Source organism: Saimiri boliviensis, chromosome 5, assembly GCF_048565385.1.
Source record: "Saimiri boliviensis isolate mSaiBol1 chromosome 5, mSaiBol1.pri, whole genome shotgun sequence".
Taxonomy (NCBI): Eukaryota; Metazoa; Chordata; class Mammalia; order Primates; family Cebidae; genus Saimiri; species Saimiri boliviensis.
In genome coordinates, this window is record NC_133453.1 from 38,747,980 (window position 1) to 38,769,163 (window position 21,184).

General features: G+C 44.4%; 1 protein-coding gene across 1 annotated transcript in view; it reads right to left on the minus strand.

Moving 5' to 3' along the window:
• The window catches only part of KIAA2012 (KIAA2012 ortholog), a 135,926-nt gene that overhangs the window by 72,014 nt on the left and 42,728 nt on the right, over positions 1-21,184 (minus strand). Inside the window, exons 11-12 of the mRNA XM_074399258.1 lie at positions 20,775-20,885; positions 7,484-7,549 (exon numbers count right to left, since the gene is read on the minus strand). Coding sequence (XP_074255359.1) covers positions 7,484-7,549; positions 20,775-20,885 — 177 coding nt within the window. The remainder of the gene's footprint in view (positions 1-7,483; positions 7,550-20,774; positions 20,886-21,184) is intronic.

A 21,184-nucleotide genomic window follows, 5' to 3' on the forward strand; every position in this document is an offset into this window, starting at 1 on the left:
TTGGTCACTTGCTCTCAAACAAATATAGGTATCTGGGCCCCAGCCTCTAGTCTTATCTCCTCTATTCCATTCTCTACATAGCTGGCAGCCATTCCTATAAAATAAAAATCTGGTGATGTCAATTCCTATGTAAGCAGAGTCCCACAACCATTGGCACAAATTCCTTAGCTGCTTTCTGTGGCCCTTCGTGATCTGGCTCCTGCATCCTTCGTGAGGTGCATTTCTCATCACTCCCTCCCCTGCATGTACCATGGGGTGCAGTCACTACAAGTTGCTTAAGTTTCTCCATGCTGCCATGCTCTCTCATCTTTATATAGTCCTTTCTCCTAGAGCATCCTGTCTTCACCACTTGGCTAGTTCCTACATATATCCTTAGAAACTCTGCCTAAGTGTCCAAAAGCCTTTTCAACCCCCAGGCCGAGTCAGTCTGTACTTGTTCATACCTTTCACACATTCCACCCCTGTGGGCTACTTGAAGGCATGGATGTGGTCTCTCAAATGTATTTTTGTGCCTAGCATAGTATTTGTCACTAGACAGACAGTTGGTATTTGTTGAATTAATGAATGAGCAATATCTTTCTGCTTTGTAAAACATACGGCTGGGCGTGGTGACTCACCCCTATAATCCCAGCACTTTGGGAGGCTGAGGTGGGCAGATCACCTGAGCTCAGGAGTTTGAGACTAGCCTGGCCAACATGGTGAAGCCCCGTCTCTACTAAAAATACAAAAAATTACCTGGGTGTGGTGGCATGCGCCTGCAATCCCAGCTACTTGGGAGGCAGGAGAATGGCTTCAACCTGGGAGGCAGAGGTTGCAGTGAGTTGAGATTGTGCCATTGCACTTCAGCCTGGGCAACAAGAGCCAGACTCTATCTTAAAAAACAAACAAGCAAGCAAAAAAAAAAAAAAAAAAAAAAAAAAAAAACAAAAAAAAAACAACAACAAACCAAAAATAACATACTCACAGATTCTTTCTGTTGAACACAGTCTGACTCTGGTGTCTACATTAATTTTCAAAGGAGGGATTACGTGGAAACCAAGACTACAGCAAAATCTTTAGGCCACAGAAAGATGTATGAAAGGAGCAAGAGAAAGAAACTAGGTGGGAAAAAAGTCATTTAGAAAAGCCTTATACTTCTTTCTTTCTTTCTTTTTTATCTTATTTTACTTTTTTTGAGACAGAGTCTTGCTCTGTCACACAGGCTGGAGTGAATTGGCATGATCTTGGCTCACTGCAAACTCTACCTCCTGGGTTCAAACGATTCTCCTGCCTGAGCCCCGAGTAGCTGGGACTACAGGCACGTGCCACCATGCCTGGCTAATTTTTGTATTTTGGGTAGAGACAGGGTTTCACCATGTTGACCAACCTGGTCTTGAACTCCTGACCTCAAGTGATCCACCCACACCTCTGCCTCCCAAAGTGCTGGGATTATAGCGTGAGCCATCGCACCCAGCCTCATGCTTCTTTATAGTTTTGATGAGAAGACAACACACATGTCTGAAGGGTGATGAAGTAGAAAATAGTATTTATGAATTTCTAGTTAATGAAAGTTATAATTTTTTGATCACTGTGACAGAAGAAAATTCAATATTCCAAACTTTAATATAGGTGGAGGAATGTAACTCACACACAAAATCCCAAGATCTGTACCTGCTTTAAAATGTATTGTGCTAAGTACTACTTCACTGCTTGGGCTAGGTCCTGATCTCTTGTGCATATCATGCATTAAATGAACAGCATATCCTGGCTACTTGGGAGAGACACATCCTGAGAATTTTAAGACTCCTTAGATTTGTGAATACCCCTAGTGTGTATCTATTCGTAATAAAACTAAAGAATACTTGAAAAAAGAGAGAGTGTTCTTCAGACTCTTAATGAGACTATAAATAAAGGATTAGAGTGATTTATTAAATGATTTTTTTTGGCAGAGAACCATCACATTGTTAGACCACTTCACTTTCTCTTCCATCACAAGTCCCAGCAGTCAGCTTTTTTTTAAAGGGCCATTAAAAATACATGTGTGTGTGTATATGTATATAAAGAGATCAATGTTCTTGTTTGAAAAGTAACTGCACAGGAGCTATTGCAGATGTTATAATGAATTATAGACCACAATATGAGATGCGTGAGTGCTGCGAGGCTGGCTAGGCTCACTCACTAGCTTAGTGATAGTCTTCTGTCTCCCAGCCTTGCAGTATCAATGATTTGACTTCATGCCTCTGTAAAATGACAAATTGTATGGGTCCTGGTGTTTTATTTATTTTTTATTTTTATTTTTTTAGAGATAGGGTCTTGCTATGTTGGCCAGGGTGGTCTTGAATTCTAGCCTCAAGTAATCCTCCCACCTTGGCCTCCCAAAGTGCTGAGATTACAGTCATGAGCCACCACACTGTGCTAGTCCCTGACTTTTGAAGTCATTTCAAATAGTTGAAATCAACCTTCATGTCCATAAATACCCAAAGTCTACCATCAACGCAATCTTTTTAGAATCCTCTCACTTTTATATGAAAATTAAAACCAAATGACCAAAAAGAAAAAATTATGAAAACTCTAGGCCAGGGGCAGTGGCTCATGCCTGTAATCCCAGCACTTTAGGAGGCTGAGGCAGGTGGATCACCTGACGTTAGGCATTCAAGACCAGCCTGGCCAACATGGTGAAACCCCATCTCTACTAAAACTACAAAAATTAGCTGAGTGTGGTGGCAGGCACCTAAAATCCCACCTACTTGAGGGGCTGAGGCATGAGAACCACTTGAACCTGGGAGATGGATGTTGTAATGAGCCAAGATTGTGCCACTCACTCTAGCCTTGGCAATAGACTGAGACTCTGTTTCAAAAAACAAAATTATGAAAACTCTATAGGTGTTTCAATGAATAATGTTTTAAATTGGTCTTTGAACTCAGTTCCAGGGGCATATCAGGTATTTTCTTTTCTTTCTTCTTCTTTTTTTTAGACAAAGTTTCATTCTTGTTGCCCAGGCTGGAGTGCAATGGTGCGATCTTGGTTCACCACAACTTCCACCTCCTGGGTTCAAGCAATTCTCCTGCTTCAGCTTCCCAAGTATGTGGGATTACAGGTATGTGCCACCATGTCTGGCTAATTTTGTATTTTTAGTAGATATGGGGTTTCTCCATGTTGGTCAAGCAGGTCTTGAACTCCTGACCTTAAGTGATCTGCCCACCTCAGCCTCCCAAAGTGCTGGGATTACAGGTGTGAGCCACCACACCCGTCCCAGGTATTTCCAAAGTAGTGTTATATCTATTTCCTTAACAACAGATGGGGAATATTAAACATAAAGTGAAAAAAATGTTTTTGTTAAGGTCATTGGGCAAATCAAGGGAACAAATAAGGTTCTAAGATGTCAAAGAGCCACCCTATAATAGGCACCCATGCTTATACGTGAAATGCATTTTCCTGCAGAGACTGTTCTGCATAGTGATTAGGTTTCTAAGTCAATCTGGAAAAAAAAAAGCGCCTATTTCACCCCTATTGTAGCTAAACTTTTAAAATCATTAAATGCTTATGATGCACTGACAGCAGGTGTGTGTTAGCAGCATATTACCAGGTAATAGGGGTGCTGGTGGATCCCTGCCCTTAAAAAGCTTGCAGTCTAGTGACAGAGTGTGGTACCTCACACCTGTAATCCCAGCACTTTGAGATGCCGAGGTGGGAAGATGGCTTGAGCCCAGAAGTTGGAAGCCAGTCTGGGCAACATGGTGACACCCCATCTCTATTTAAAAAAAAAAAAAAAAAAAAAAAAAAAAAAAAAAAAAAAAAGAAAAGAAAAGAAAAGAAAAAAAGACAGGCATGATGGCAAGCACCTGTAGTCCCAGCTATTCAGGAGGCTGAGATAGGAGGATCGCTTGAGCCTGGGAGGTTGAGGCTGCAGTGAGCTGAGATCCAGCCACTGCACTCCAGTCTGGGCATCAGAGGGAGATCGTGTCTCAAAAGAAAAGAAAACAAAGCTTGCGGTCTCATGGAGAGAAAAGTCTAGTAAATGGACAATGTAGTGAGCTAGACTCAGTGGTTGTGACGGGGTAAGCACGGTTCGTTTCTCGCATGTGGAGGGGTGCTGTCACCCCATCGGTGGGGAGCGGGGAGGGAAGGAGGGCCGGGGGAAGCAGAAAAGCCTTCACGGGGAGGTCCGCTTGGGAACAAAATTGGGAAGTGAAGGATTAGCAGGAGTTAGACAGGACAAGGGTAAAAGTTGGGGGATAACAGAAAGTAGAATGGTCTTTGCCGGGGGCTAAGGGAGGGGAGGAGGGGGAGTTGTTTAATGGGTATAAAGTTTCAGTTTTGCAAGATGAAAAGAGTTCTGGAGATTGGTTGCACGATAATGTGAATGTACTTAACGCTACTGGACTGTACACTAAAAATTGGTTCAGATGGCAAATTTTATGTTATGTGTATTTTATTGCAATTAAAAAAATGCTGGTTAGGAGATGAGGAGCTGTGCTCCAGGAGGCAGAAGGAACAGTGCGTTCTAAAGCTTGGAAATAGGAAAGAGATTTGCATTAGTAAGGTCTTTTAGTTACTAGGAATAGAGGTGAGAAGGAGCAAAGCGTTCTCTCCTTTTCTTGGACCTAGAGTTGCTCCGGGGGCCCCCTATAATAGGCTGAGTTAGCTTTTGGTGCGCTGTCATTGCCCCTTCGGTACTTTTCTCCTTCCAGAGTCCCCTTCTCCATGCACCTAACGTTCCCCTGTTCATCTGCGCCGCCGGGGGCACTCCAAGGGCCGGGGATGTTTTACCCGGCGTATTTCCGGCCCGGCGCACTTCCGGCCCGGCGCACTTAAAGCTCCACGTAGGTACTTCCGGCCGGCGCGGTGACTCACGCCTGTAATCTTAGCACTTTGAGAGGCGGAGGGTGGTAGGTTGCCTGAGCTCAGGAGTTTGAGACCAGCCTGGGCAACCCAGTGAAACCCTGTTCCTACTAAAATACAAAAAATTAGCCAGATGTGGCAGCGTGGGCCTGTAATCCCAGCTACTCTAGAGGCTGAAGCAGGAGAATCGCATGAACCCGGGAGGCCGACGTTATGGTGAGCTGAGATCGCGCCACTGCCCTCCAGCCTGGCGACAGAGCGAGGCTTTCTCTCCAAAAACAAAACAAAAAAACTGTACGTACTTCAAAATTACTCACCTTTATGGCCACCCCATCAGAATTTTTAGTCTTTCAGAGCAGCTGTTCTCAGCTAGGTTGCAAGACAGTAGCTATCTGATTAAATACACTTTTACTGGAGTGTGACAGACCATTCACCTCTCAGAAGTCTCAGACTCTTAAGAGGATACTTCTTAATCCAAGGTAAGTCTTTGGTGAGATTTTAATAGTAGAATGAAGTGAAATGGTAACATTTTAGGTGCTATTAGGAAGAATATTTTGGTTTGTGGAGCTAGCCTGTAAACAAGCCTGTCTTGCTTGAAAATTTGTTTCAGGACTTTGAGTCTCCCAAACTGTTACTTTTTTTTTTTTTCCAGCTTCTCTTCTTCTCCCTGTAATATCTCTAAAAGTTGCAAATCCTTTTAGTGTTACCCACAAAAGGGTGTGTGATGTGAGTAGGGGGAACTGGAGCGGGAAACAGGAGTGGGATAGAACCCATTCGTTCATATGGCTCATTACTAAGCAAGGACTTCCTGAACTTGCACATATTGTCAGATGGAATTGCCCCTGTTTAGACTGATGCCGCTATGAACCATGCCTAGTCATAAAACTACAGTTTCCTTGGGTTCAATCCTGACTTCACCACTTTGTGTGACCTTGGGCAAGTCACTTAGCCTCTCTGAGTCACATTGTCCTAGATGAAAAATGAAGATAACGGTAGGATTTATCTCCTATCGTTGCTGTGGGGATGACATGAAATAATGAATGCGGCCAGGCACAGTGGCTCACGCCTGTAATCCTAGCACTTTGAGAGGCCGAGGTGGGCGAATCATGAGGTCAAGAGATGGAGACCATCCTGGTCAACATGGTGAAACCCCATCCCTACTAAAAACACAGGAGGCTGAGGCAGGAGAATTGCTGAACCTGGGAGGCGGAGGTTTTAGGGAGCTGAGATTGCACCACTGCACTCCAGCCTGGTGACAGAGCAAAACTGTCTCAAAAAAAAGGAACGCAAAGCACTCTGCATGATGTTTGGAATATCAGGGATATATAACAACAGTAACTGTCGCTGCCACCACCACCGACATCATCATTTTCACCGAGGGCTCCTATATATATATATATTTTTTTTGAGGCGGAGTTTCACTCTTGTTACCCAGGCTGGAGTGCAATGGCGCGATCTCGGCTCACCGCAACCTCCGCCTCCAGGGTTCAAGCAATTCTCCTGCCTCAGCCTCCTGAGTAGTTGGGACTACAGGCACGCGCCACCATGCCCAGCTAATTTTTAGTATTTTTAGTAGAGACGGGGTTTCACCATGTTGACCAGGTTGGACTCGATCTCTTGACCTCGTGATCCACCGGCCTCGGCCTCCCAAAGTGCTGGGATTACAGGCTTGAGCCACCGCGCCTGGCAAGGGCTCCTATTTAAGAGCTGCTCTGGCCCAGTTCTAACGAATGCTTGAGAATGAGCAGAAACGGCACCGTAACTCTACCTTCGTCAGGAGTTCTGCCCAAGGAAGACGGCAAGGGGGAATACAGAGGGCCAGACTTCTAGGTATTTCTCTGCTTACAGATTTTGAGATTGGCAAGGATATGATTGTGTCTTTTCTCTTACTTTTGCCATCTCTGGCAAAACAGTCCTTCCACCCTGATTTGCCTACAGCCCTTGATCTGTGGCACTGCCTCCTGCCTGTTCCTACAGCAGCTTCCTCATGTGGGATTCATTGCTGCCCAGCCCCAAAAGAAGCAGTCAGGAAGACCACACACATTTCTCTGTTAATCAAAGACTGTTTTTAGGAGAGAAAGTCTCCAGGTAATCATCCTTTCCTTGGTCTGAAGCAGCAGCAGCCATGTCTGTGGAGGATGAGCTACAAAGTCAACGTACACTCCCAGTGTTTGCAGATCTCTCCATGGGGGAAATGAGATAGAAAAGGAATCTGAGGAGAGGCCTGAGACGTGGCCCCAGTCCTCCATTTAAAATTCAAGCCTGAGTCTTTCCCAGATCGGCTCCTAGCTTGTGGGGTGTGTGCAGGCTGAGTGATGCACAACTCCAGGGACAACGTCTGCCTCATTTTGGGAATTCTACAGTGGATAACCTGCAGAACCCACAGGACATCCTGCATATTATCCTTCCCTAGGCCAACCAAGCACAAGCACTTGGTTCCACCCAGCATCTCTTCCTCACTAATATTTGCACTCAGACCATGGGGCTGCCCAAACTCATGAGAACAACACATTTCTCAGCTTTCTAAGAAGTAAATTCTCTTGGCTACTTATTGGTATATTTGGGGAGAAATTGGTTTCTGGAGGTCTATATATGAAATAATATGATCATGAGTCAAATTACGTAAAGAAGTAGAGGTAACTTTTTAGGGGAAAAGCTTACATTTAGGGAAATGTTCAGTACTAGACCCTTCTTCATGGTTGATATTTGAATTGACTGATGCATAGGCTGAAAAACAATAAGATATTTTACCTGACAGTGGGAAAAATTCTTGAAAAGATTTATTCCCTCAGGTGATTCTCCTGCTTCAGCCACCTGACTAGCTGGGATTATGGGCTTATGCCATCAAGCCTGGCTAATTTTTTGTATTTTTAATAGAGATGGGATTTCGTCATGTTATCCAAGCTGGTCTGGACTGCTGACCTCAAGTGATCTGCCGGCCTCAGCCTCTCAAAGTGCTGGGATTACAGGCATGAGCCACTGCACCTCACCTTGAATTGGATGTTTTTGAAAATCCAGAGATGACAGTCTGGAGAGAAGGTTGATCTAGGATTTAAAAAGCATTGAGGAAAATAATGTTTTTATCCAAGATGTGTAAAGGTAAAATTCTGTAGGGTCCATAATGATAAAATTCTGCAAGGAGAACTTTTGATAAAATAAGATCGTGAAACAGTTAATGTTTGATACACACTGCAAGATGCCCAGATTTGAACAGCAGCTGTCTCAGTGTGTGCAGCCATGGGGGATGACAGACAAGCACAAGGAGCCCCCTCTGCAGCTGTAGCACAGAGTGTTGGACCAGGGGAGCCAGGAGGGATCCTAGCCAAAAAGACAGACAGGCTTTTTCACAGCCCCTAATGAATTTTTTTTTTTGTGTGTGTGATTTGTTAGTCATCTGGGGTGAGAATTATTCTCCTAGCTGTCCTTGTCAGTCAAAATGAAAATCAGTTAAAACAATGCTTTTTTTTTTTTTTTTTTTTAACGGAGTTTCGCTGTTATTGCCCAGGCTGGAGTGCAATGGTGTGACCTCTGCCTCCTGTGTTCAAGTGATTCTCCTGCCTCAGCCTCCCAAGTAGCTGAGATTACAGGCATGTGCCACCATGCTTGGGTAATTTTGTATTTTTTTTTTTTTTTTTTTTTTTTTTTTTTTGAGACGGAGTTTCGCTCTCGTTACCCAGGCTGGAGTGCAATGGCGTGATCTCGGCTCACCGCAACCTCCGCCTCCTGGGCTCAGGCAATTCTCCTGCCTCAGCCTCCTAAGTAGCTGGGATTACAGGCACGCACCACCATGCCCGGCTAGTTTTTTTGTATTTTTAGTAGAGACGGGGTTTCACTCTGTTGACCAGGATGGTCTTGATCTCTCGACTTCGTGATCCACCCGCCTCGGCCTCCCAAAGTGCTGGGATTACAGGCTGAGCCACCGCGCCCGGCCAATTTTGTATTTTTTTAAAAGTAGAGATGAGGTTTCTGCATGTTGGTTAGGCTGGTCTCCAACTCCTGACCTCAGGTGATCTGCTTGCCTCAGCCTCCCAAAGTGCTGGGATTACAGGCATAAGCCACTGTTCCCAGCCAACAATGCTGTTTTAATGACAGATGAGAATTAGAATGACAGACTTGAGAAGGTTAAGGGAGAGGTAATAGCAAAGAGGTTGAATGGGTCCTAAATGAAGGGAGACAGTTTTTTGTTTTTGTTTTTTTAAGACAGAGTTTTGCCCTTGTCACCCAGGCTGGAGTGCAATGGTGTGATCTCGACTCACTGGCACCCTCCACCTCCTGGGTTCAAGCAATTCTCCTGCTTCAGCCTCCTAAGTAGCTGGGATTGTTGGTGCCCACTGCCACACCTGGCTAACTTTTTTGTATTTTTATTAGAAATGGCGTTTCACCATGCTGGCCAGGCTGGTCTCGACCTCCTGACCTAAGGTAATCCACCTGCTTCAGCCTCCCAAGGTGATGGGATTACAGGTGTGAGCCACCATGTCTGGCCAGAAGAAAGGTTTTTAAAGGGAAATTTGGTGTGTGTGTATGAGAGAGAGAGAGTCAGGGAGTGAAAAGGGAGAGGGAGGTGTGAGATATCAGGGACAGGGCAATAGAGAAGAAAAAAGGAATCCTAGAAAATTCAAACCGGAAAAGACTTAGAGATCTTCTAGTCTACGTAGCCACCCAAACTCATTTCCAAATAATTCTATTTATTTATTTTTTGCTTCATTGTCTCATTACTGATAACAAATAGACTAGAGAGGTTGTCAGGAAAGAATGTTTGGGTTTTACTGATTTGCTAAACTTCAGTGGGGCTTGACAAAGCCTGCCTCTAGTGCTTCTGTATCGAGGGGCACACACAGGGCCACGTGCACACCGAGAGCTGAGACTGAGCAGGCGGCCTGGGATTCTGAGCATCAACACTGGAGAGAGGAAAAGCCGTAATTAGTGTTAATTGTTGACCCTACAGTTCAAGAATAGATGCTCCGGAGAATGGGAAATGAGAACAAACATTAATTATTGAGTAGGGGCCTTGGAGACAGACACTCTGGATTAAAAGGAGAGAGATAAATTGCATAATGAATGTTAATTTTCCCTCAAAGAATTGAGTGGTCGGTGGTTGAAAGGGAAAAAAGAGGCTAAAAAACAGTCATGAAAGAGAAAGCTCCATGTGTGTCAGGTGAAAGGGTGGCGGAGGGTTACACAAACACTGTCTGTCACTGCCACCGTCTTGCCCTTTGCCTCGTAGCTCTCAAGAAGTTTGCTATCAGGGTTTTCCTTAGAACTCATTATTTACCACAGCTGCCTGCTAAAAAGCTCAGCCATTTCCTCTACAGCCCAGGAGCCAGAAAACAGCTATGCTGCATTGCTGACAAGCTGAGAGGCATGCGGCATGGGGATCTATCTTTTCTGTGTGCTGGTGAGACTTTGACTTGGCAAAGTCCCAGCCTGGAGGCTGCCAAAGCTGTGGCCCTGTGGGTGCTGCTGTGGGACATCATGGGCTCCAGGCCTTAGTTCTTTTAGCTTAATTACAATACAGGAGACACACATGCCCTGTTTTCCGAAATAACCTTCTTAACTGAAAGTAAAAACAGAATAAAGAGAATTTGGGCTGGGCGTGGTGGCTCATGCCTGTAATCCCAGCACTTTGGGAGGCCGAGGCGGGCAGATCACGAGGTCAGGAGATTGAGACCATCCTGGCCAATATGGTGAAACCCTGTCTCTACTAAAAATAAAAATTAGCTGGGCATGGTGGTGCATGCCTGTAGTTCCAGCTGCTTGGGAGGCTGAGGCAGAATTGCTTGAACCGAGGAAGCAGAGATTGCAGTGAGCTGAGATCGTGCTATAGTCTGGGTGACAGCGTGAGACTGTCTCAGAAAAAAAAAAAAAAAAAAAAAAAAAAAAATGGCTGGGCGCAGTGGCTCACGCCTGTAATCCCAGCACTTCGGGAGGCTGAGGCAGGTGGATCACTTGAGGTCAGGAGTTCAAGACCAGCCTGACAAACACAGTGAAACCCCATCTTTACTAAAAATACAAAGAATTTAGCCATGCGTGGTGGTGAACACCTGTAGTCCCAGCTACTTGGGAGGCTGACTGAGGCAGGAGAATCATTTGAACCTGGGAAGTGGAGGTTGTAGTGAGTTGAGATTGTGCCATTGCACTCTAGCCTAGGCAATAAGAATGAAACTTCATCTCAAAAAAAAAAAAAAAAAAAAAAAAAAAGAATTTGAGTAGAAGATTGGAGATGTGCATTGTAGCCAATTTTATAAAGAGAATCTACAAACAGGCTTGTCACAGGTGGCCCAAATCTCAGAGTGCTGGTTGAGATGCCCATGTCCAGTCAGTGGCCCTGGGGAGCATCTCTTTTAGGCATGGCTGTTCACTGCCTTCCATTCATTTGGCCCTCACACAGTGTGTCTGGCTGATTTTGCAGTAGCCCAAGCCCTGTCTTTTCTCTTGTCTGTTCCTTCAGGCTAGCTCATGCATTGGGTTGCATGATATCCCTCCTCAAACATCTCTGATTCCTTGTTGCCTAAACAGCAGCATTTCGGCTCTCTCCTGGCACACAGGCTTTCCCTGGTCTGACCCTGGTCTGCCTTTCAGGCCCAGCTCCTCCTCATCCCCCACATGAAGCTCCTCCACAGTCCACAGTGCTGCTCCCCATTTCCCACATGTTCTCTATGTTCCTACCTCTTTCTTTGTTCATGCCAGTGTCTCAGCTGGCCCTCCCCTTCGTTGTCTATCTACTTCTCATTTCTCAAAGTTCATTACAAATGGAGCTTCCTTTGTAAAAAGCCCTTCCCAACCTCCTAGGCTAGAATTAATAGCCTCCGTAGAATACCCCTGGATCATGCTCTTAGGCCTCTGTGATAGCACTCATGTCATTCTGCCTTGTGTTACAGTTAATGGTTGTGAATCTGTTTGCCACGTGCACTGTGAGGTCCTTGAGGGCAGTGACTGCAGTGCCTGGGATGGAGCCTTGGTATGTGGAGTGAAGACAGACAGGCCTGGGAATGAAGCCCAGCTCTGCCCTTACCAGGTGAGTGAACTCTCTGTGTTTCAGTCTCCTCACCTATGATATGTGAATGAAAATACTCATTTCCTACAATTGCTGGGATGAGGGAACAAGATGACATGTATAGCAAGATGCCTGAGAGTGTTTGCTCTCAATATTAACATCCTTCCATGCCCCTTGCATATGGGAGGTGTTCAGTACATTGTATCAAAGGAGTCAACACACATGTAATGGGCCTTCTCTCTTTGAGGTTCAATGATACTTCGTATTGGAATTGTACTTAATACTTTACAAGATGGAGTGCAAGTGTGATCTGATTTGATTTTCACAAAGCAATGTGAAGTATATTGGCAGATATTATAGTTACATTCTGTCAAGGCACAAGGTAAGCTGCTGTAAAACAAGAGGCCTGAAAAGATAAACATTTATTTCGCTCGCACATAAAAGTCCAGAGGTAGGCAGGCAGGCCGATCAGGGTGGCTCTGCTCCATAAAGTTACCTGAGCACCCTGGGACCTAATATCTTAGTACTCCATTATCCCATACAGAATTGTTCTCTTCCACATGGTTGAAGCTATTTCACCACCTCAACCAAGTCCAAGGAGAAAGAGGAGGGGAAGGGCAAACAGTTTCCTATTAAGGAAATGACCTGGAAGTTGCACGTGTTATTCCATTCACATCTCATTGGTCAAATGTTGGTCATGTGGCCATACCTAGCTGCAAGTGAGTCTGGAAAGCATAATCTCTTGCTAGGCAGCCATTTTTTCAGCTAAAATTCAGGATGGGGGATTCTCTTATTAGAATTTAGTTGAACATATTCTTCCATTATTCCTTTTGTAAATATTATTTAGTCAATATTCATAATATTCAGTCAATATTATCAGAAATACTTTGGGAATACCAAATCTGTTCTTTGGGATTCAGAGGTAGATGAAGGGGATCTACTTATAGGAATTTTAGATCTAGGAGGAGAAAGAAGAAAAATAGTAAAAAGAATAAAGGATGTGAGGGGGTGCTTGGTAAGAGGCCCAGGCAGTAAGAATTGGTGGAACGTAAGGAAGTAGCAATTGTTGTGGCTGAGGTGGTCGGGTAAAGCGTCACAGTAGAGAGGGAACTTCTGCTGGTCCTTGAAGGTTGAAAACCTGATTAAGAGGGACTAGAGGCCATGTGATAATAGTGGGAAGAGCTCTGGCCTCACTGGATGAAGGAAGATCTAGGTTTGAGCCTTGGATTTGCTGTCTAAAAGCTGTGTGTCTTTGAGCAAATCATACCTCTTTGGGTATCAGTTTTCTTACCCACAAAATCACAGGTTTTCTTTTCTTTTCTCTTTTTGAGACAAGATCTCCCTCTATTGCCTAGGTTGGAATGCAGTGGTATGATAATGGCTCACTGTAGCCTTGACCTCCCAGGCTCAAGCAACTCTCCCACCTTAGTCCCCTGGAGTAGCTGGGACCACAGGTGTGCACACCTGACCCAGCTAACTTAAAAATTTTTTTGCAGAGACGGGATCTCACTATGTTGCTCAGTGTAATTAGTCCATTTTCATGATGCTGATAAAGACATACTGGCAATTTACAAAAGAAAGAGGTTTAATTGGACTCACAGTTCTATGTGGCTAGGGAGGCCTTATAATCATGGCAGAAGGCAAGGAGGAGCAAGTTGCATCTTACCTGGATGGTGGCAGGCAAAGAGAGAGCTTGTGCAGGAAAACTCCCCTTTTTAAAACCATCAGATCTCGAGAGACTCATTCAGTAAGAAGAGAACAGCACAGGAAAGATCCACCCGCATAATTCAATCACCTCCCACTGGGTTCCTCCCATGACATGTGGGAACTGTGGGAGTTACAATTCAAGATGAAATTTGGATGGGGACACAGCCAAAAGATATCACTCAGGTTGGTCTTGAACTCCTGGGCTCAAATGATTCTTCTGCCTCAGCATCCCAAAGTGATGGGCTCATAGGCGTGAGCCACCGTACTTGGCCCAGCAGGTTTTCTAATTGTCACATAGTTCTAGTGGCCCTGCATAGACCCCCACCCTGACTCCTAGAACCATCTTAGGTGGGGAGGAATTAGCTGGGCTGTAGAGAATTTGGGAGGGAGATAATTAGATTATCTCTAGTTCAACCAGGTATTTCTGCTTTTATCTGTATCTACTGGTATCCTGATTAAATGCTTCCTTTGCTTAAATAGTGACAAAGGTGATGCCTAAGTTCCCTCTTGACTCTAGGGTTCTCTGAAACAGAACAAATGAAAGGGAGGTAGAATTCATAGCTTCACAGATTCTATGAAAAATGACATAAGTACCATCATCTTAAAAAAGTTATATATTCTTCAGCACTCTATACTGATCTTTTTCCTTCAAAAAATGAATATCTAGTGGATTTAAAGCAAGCTATTTTTTTTTTTTTTGAGACAGAGTTTTGCTCTGTTGCCCAGGCTGGAGTGCAGTGGTACCATCTCAGCTCACTGCAGTCTCTGCCTCCTGGATTCAAGTAGTTCTTCTGCCTCAGCCTCCCGAGTAGCTGAGATTGTAGGCACCTGCCACCACGCCTGGCTAATTTTTGTATTTTTAGTAGAGTCAGGGTTTCACCATGTTGGCCAGACTGGTCTCAAAATTCCTGACCTCAGATGACCCACCCACCTCAGCCTCCCAGAGTGCTGAGATTGCAGGCGTGAGCCACTGCACCCGGCAAGCTATTATTCTTGACGTTTTTCTTCTTCGGAAACTATAAAGTGGGGATGATGTCACCTTTTCAGCCACATATGACGTAGGGAAGACTTTGTGTTTCTAGGAATTACAAGAGATTGTTGTCAAAGGAAAGGAAGGAGAATCCCTACTGTGTTTTAGTTGCTCTCTGCTGGTGGCTATCAAGACACCTTCCAGAGTGGGCAGGCTGTGAGGCCTTGCTAGTCTCACTGTGGTGAGGGAAAAAACCCCGCTTCCTTCTGAAGGCTGGGACAAACACAGCTATCACAGCTTGCCCTTCTACAACCACTCAACACTGCAGTACATGTGACAGACCTAACTTAACCCCAAACCAAACCTGATGGGAATCTCCATAATTTTTTTAAGGAGAGCTTATTAGTCAGGGTTCAGCACAGAACAGAAACTGCCCAGAGATTTTTAAGAAGAAACAGAGTTACTATAGAGTAACTGCCTCTTATCATGCTCTGTCTTCATGAGCTCAATGCCCAAAGCTTTAATGCTTCTGCCTTACTTCTGCCCTCTCAGTCTCATGCAAGCGCATCTAATTGGCAGAATATGATTTGCATCTGGCCCCTTAGCTGCGAAGGTTATCTGGGAAATGTAGTTTTTAGCCTTCTAGCCTCTGTAGTATGGGGAGGCCCACTGGAAGGAAATACTGCGTGCCCAGAGTATTTTATTTCCTTTTATTTTTATTTCCTTTATTTCCTTATCAAGCCACATTTTCCTTTAAGCATTTGACCTGAGATCACTAGGGCTGGTAGCATCTGCTAACATTGTTTCTCATAGGGGTTACGAAAAACACTGAAAAGGCATAAGGGACAATGTACACTATGACCACATGGGCCTCCTATCTTCCTCTGTTTCTTCCTATCCAGAGATGGATGGATTGTGGATCCTATGTTTCAGAACTGATGTTTAGAGAATAAAAATAATAGTCACAAATCACTGAATGGCTGAAATCCTGTTTCAGGATTTAGACAAAAGGACTGTTTCACTGAGAGAGTCTCCTTGGGGAAAGGGGCATATTTAGAAATATGCAATGTTAGAGGAACCTTAGAAATCATCAGTTTAGCATTGTCCAAAGTTTGTAAAAAACTGTTTAGATCCACATGATGCTTTACCAAAATCAAAAGCATCCGGTGATCAAATAAGTTTGGGAAGCAGTGCATATTCCTATCCTGAAGAACCATGATGCACATCAGCATATTGGAGGTGCTAGGAAGTCCTGTGGTAAGGAATCTGCTTAACTTTGGTCCACTGGTTTCCAGATGTATCTGACCCTAGAACCTTTCCTTTTTTACACAATGCCTGTTAACCTTCTGAGGAGTTGGAGTTCGACAGGACATGTGCTGTAAGGACTGGATCTAATACCAGCTCCTCTTTTTCCATATGTGGAAGCTGAGGGCCAAAGCAATGAAGTTGTTTGCCTATGATCACAGAAATCCCATGCAGTAGAGCTGGGAATAAAACTATAGTTTTTTTCTTCTTCCTCACATGGCTTTATCGAAATTCATTCTCCTCCCAGACATCTCTAGGCATCATCAACAAGATAACAGCTACTAAGAGAAGGACTACTTAAAGAAAATCATGCTTTAAACAATATCCCACCAACATCGAAGGATTCTTTTACCCATGGGGTCCCACGACCAACTTATCACAGAGGAAGAATTGGGAGAACAGAGAAAGTCAGTTACTCAGAGGGGTAGCCTATGTTTACCCCTAAATGATTAGTTTTGAGACCAACTGAGATATTCTTAGACTCATCTTTCTGTCAGCCAAATCACAGACCATCACAAAATGACACCAAGAATACGAGTTATCTATTACTGCAAAAGAAATTATCCTGAAACCTAAAACAATAAACCTTTGTTGTGTCTTGGTTTCTATGGGAGTCTGGGAGTGGCTTAGCTGTGTGGTGCTGGTGCATTCTTTCGTGAGGTAACAGATAAAATGTCAGCTAGGGATGCAGTCATCAGAAGACTTGACTGGGGCTGGAGAATCTCCTCTCAAGGCAGCTCCTGCACAAACCTGGGAAGTCCATTCTGTTCCTTGCCATGTGGACTGCTTGCTATAGGTTGCTTGAGTGGCCTCATCACAGATATGGTGGTTGGCCTTCCCCAGTAACCTGGGAGGGGGGAGGGAAGAGGGGGAGGGGGAGGAGGACGGAAGGGGGCAGGGGGCCTTGGTGCTTTTAAGATCTAGTCTTAATTCTGCCATAGTCTATCTTTCTTTAGAAGTGAGCCATCATATCTCACTCACACTCAAGAGAAGAGTTACTTTCTCCCTTTTGAAGGGAGAAGTGTCAAAGAATTTGTGGACATATTTTGAAACCACAACACCAAGAAAGAGTTGCAAGGGGGCAGGATGCTAATTAAATGACAAACAACAAACAAACAATAAAGGCTGAGTGCAGTGGCTCATGCCTGTGTCCCACACGTTGAGAGACCTAGGTGGGAAGATTGCTTGAGGCCAGGAGTTTGAGACCTGGGCAACATAGGGAGACCCTCATCTTTAAAAAAAAAAGAAGAAAAAAAGCCAGGCACGGTGGCTCATGCCTGTAGACCCAGCTACTTGGGAGGCTGAGGTGGGAAGATAGCTTGAGCCCAAGAGTTTGAGGCTGCAGTGAGCCATGACTGTACCACTGCACTCCAGCCTATGTGACAGAGCAAGACCCTGTCTAAACAACAACAACAACAACAACAACAACAACAACAACAACAACAAAACCCAAGAAACCTTTTGAGGGTAAAAATCCAGCTAGGATAAGAACACATACTAAATAAAAACTCTGAAAGACACCAGGAATTTAAATTTACATGGGACTTGAAGCCCAACCTGAATCATTGGCATAAACATCCTTGAACTTCTTTTTTTTTTTTTTTTTTTTTTTTTTTTTTTTTTTTTTTTTTTTTTTTGAGACGGAGTTTCGCTCTTGTTACCCAGGCTGGACTGCAATGGCGCGATTTCGGCTCACCGCAACCTCCACCTCCTGGGTTCAGGCCATTCACCTGCCTCAGCTTCCTGAGTAGCTGGGATTACAGGCACGCGCCACCATGCCCAGCTAATTTTTTGTATTTTTAGTAGAGACGGGGTTTCACCATGTTGACCAGGATGGTCTCGATCTCACGACCTCGTGATCCACCCGCCTCGGCCTCCCAAAGTGCTGGGATTACAGGCTTGAGCCACCGTGCCCGGCCCTTGAACTTCTTTGTAAAACAAACTTCTGAATAAAAGAACTTCTGAGAGAAAAGTTCTATTGCTGGCACTGTGACTAGGGGAATAGATGAAGGATTTGAATCAAAGATAAGCAATTTGGAGAGCATATCCAATGTTTTGACTTGTATCCTTCCAAGTTAACTTTTCCTTTCTCAAGCCTTTCAATTTTCTAAATGTTGCAATATCCCAACATGACCAAAAGGGTCAAATTCCAGCTCTAGTCTTCAGAGTTCTTTTTTCTTCTGAAGGTTTATATTCATTTCCTTATGCTGTCTGAAAGCGAGATATCATGATCTAATTGCCTAAGAATTTATTTCCAAATAGTTGTTGACTGAGCCTGGAAGTCTCAGAAAGATCAGACAGGTCATACTCCTTCCTTTACTCAAGAGGCTTTTTTTTTTTTAATTAAAAAAAAATAAAAAAAACAACCAACAACAATTACGATCCCCAAAGAGTTTTCCTTTGTGGCACCTGGGGTATTCAGTCAATCAAGAAGCTTTCCTTGGACATATGATAGAGATGAGAGGTTCTCTAGGACTCATCTATTGGAAGCTAAATAGAAAACAGATGCAGTTAAATGCAATAACCACAAAAGTGGGACTGAGAAAGAGAGAGACAGAGGAATGGGGCTGAGGCTACGTCTAGGCAGTTATGTGCAATGAGGTGGATTTATTATGGAAAATGTTCCAGAAAAGATGAACTTAAAGCTATTCTAAATATTTGGTGGCAACTTGTGCAAAAGTTTAGAGAGAAAAGAATGAAGTCTGAATTTTTAGGCCATCAAAGAGATGAGCAAGGGGTGGGCTGGAATATAGCAGGAGATGAGACTGAAAAGGGAGGGTGGAGACAGTGATTAAGATGCATTTGAATAAACTGATCTGCAAAGAGTTTGGTATGGTTGGAGCAATTATAGGTTGGTGCAAAAGTAATTGTGGTTTTTGCAATTAAAAGTAACTGCAAAACCGCAATTACTTTTGCACCAAACAAATACTTTGCGAGAGGAAAAAGCTTTTTCAGTATGCTGTCTCTTCAATCAAACCAAAAAAAAGAAAAAAAAAGCCCAAACCAAAAAAATCTTTGCTCATTAAGCGACAAACCACAAGCTAGAAAGCTAGACCCTCCCTTGTAGGAAGATGTGGATTTAAGATCTTGCACCACCTTCATTTTTTTTGTTTTTTGAGATGGAGTTTCGCTCTTGTTGCCCAGGCTGGAGTGCAATGGCATGATCTTGGCTCACCACAACCTCCATCTTTTCTCTCTTAAGAAATTCAAGTGATTCTCCTGCCTGAGCCTCCTGAGTAGTTGGGATTATAGGCACCCACAATCATGCGCAGCTAGTTTTTGTATTTTTAGTAGAGGGAGGGTTTCACTGTGTTGGCCAGGCTGGTCTTGAACTCTGGACCTCAGGTGATCTGATCTGCCTGCCTCCTCTTAAGGGCTGGGATTACAGTGAGCCACTGCGCCTGGACGATCTTTCACCACCTTCTTGGGCAACATCCTATCACCATCAAGACTGAAGGTCAACCAACTGCCCGTGGAGGAAAGGCTTGAGAGAGGTCAGCAGCTAACTGATTCATTCATTCATTAATTCAATGAGCATGCAGTGAATACCTTTAGGTTTGAGAGGCAAGTAGGATTAAATATACTGTCCATGGGACTGGGACAAGATGGCAGCCAAGTCTTCATTTATCAGTGTAAGTTTCATCTTTCTCTTTCTCCATGTCATGGAAATTATTGAAAGATTTTTCAAAACGTTTTGATGAACATTTATTGTGATCCTTCTAGGTATATGTCAGGGACTATACTAGGTGCCAGGGATACTGAAATGACTGGAGCATCATTTGATAATGGTGACGATAAACTTACAGCCTAAATATTTCCTTTTCTGCTTCTAGTTTCCGCTGTGCCAAAAGGGTGAACTGTTTCTCCTGGAACGGAGTGGACAAATATGCAGCAGGTGAGCAGAATCATTTTGCTTTCCAGCTGTTGCACCAGCTGTGTCATGCTGACAGTGGCCTCCACCTGTCTAACTCCTGCTTCCACCAATTCAGAACCAAGATATTTTTATACTCATAACATGGTATAAACCAAGTGCTGATGGAAGTTCTTTGATGCTGAATTTGGAATCAAATACATTCTACTTTCTGGAAATCTACTTCGATAGCAACAGACACAAGATGTAAAATGCAGCAATGGTCAAGGAAGTTCTCAGGGGAGGAATCAGTCCTCTCATCTTGGTTGAGGAACCTTGGATACAGGGAGGATGAGGGACTGACTCAAAGTCATCTGGCAACTTAGAGGCGAAACCAGAGCTCCTCAAATCTCCTACCTCCGAATTCATCCTGTTTTTATTGAGCCAGTCATGACGTAACCCCCCAGATGAGTGCAGCTTTTAATCTCCCACATCAAGGGGCCTGCTGGCTGCCGACTCATGCATGCACCTCACGGTAGTTTCTGGGTGGTTGATGCTCATCACCCTCTGACTTCATTTCTTTTTTCCTTTGCAAAATGGCTATTGCCCAGAGGCAGCATCTCTTTTCTAAAAAGTGAACATGCCAGAAGGGTTTTTGGAAACTGCCTTGCTATCTGTCAGGAGCCAGATGATTCACAGGGATGAACCAATGCTCATAACAAGGGTACCTGGTTGGATTACCAATTAGCCACCTCCACCTCGGCAGGGTGGTTGGAAAGAAGAGAAAGGCAGTGTTTAGTTTGGGCAAATACCAAGAGGACTTATCGTTCTCATCAAGGCATCGGCACGGCACATCAGACCTCTTCCAAGCCATTCCATTGGAACTTCTCTCTACAAATGCTCTAGCAAGAGTAAACTTGTTATGCAAACATTGGATCATTGTATCTGAGTGACAGAAGCACCTCTGTGTCAGTGAAAGGGGAGAAACTGGCTGACTCACATCTGTTTTTAATGATGTCTCTGATGCTGGGAAAATATGGAAGCTGCAGGTAACATCTTCTCCTTTGGGAAAACAAAAAACAAACAAACAAAAAAACCAAGGCTGCCCTGGAATGTGTTAGCTTACCTTTACCGGATGGAAGCACCTCGGTCTGGGTAGGCCCTGGGAGGGATACGCAGACTTTTTCTCCATCTGGACCCAGCAAGAAGTGTCCCAGTGTGGGGTTGCTGGAATCTTCTTGAAAATAAGCACAAGCATAGGCGCTGTCAGCAGCATGCTGGTGAGGGAGACAGACTGAACCTAGGCCGTGTTCTCCTAGTTCCCTGCAGGCACACACCCACAGATACCTGTGTGCTTGGGTGTCCACCAGAGTATAGGGTGAGCCCTACTCCTGGGACTCAGCAGAGTGGGGCTGTTGTTCAGGCCCTGGCTTCCAAGGGTCAAAGTGGGGTGAACAGGGAGAGACTGCCACTTGCCTACATCATGTCTGGGGGAGAGCCCGGCTATCTCAGGGGCTGGGCTCAGAGAGGGGGCAC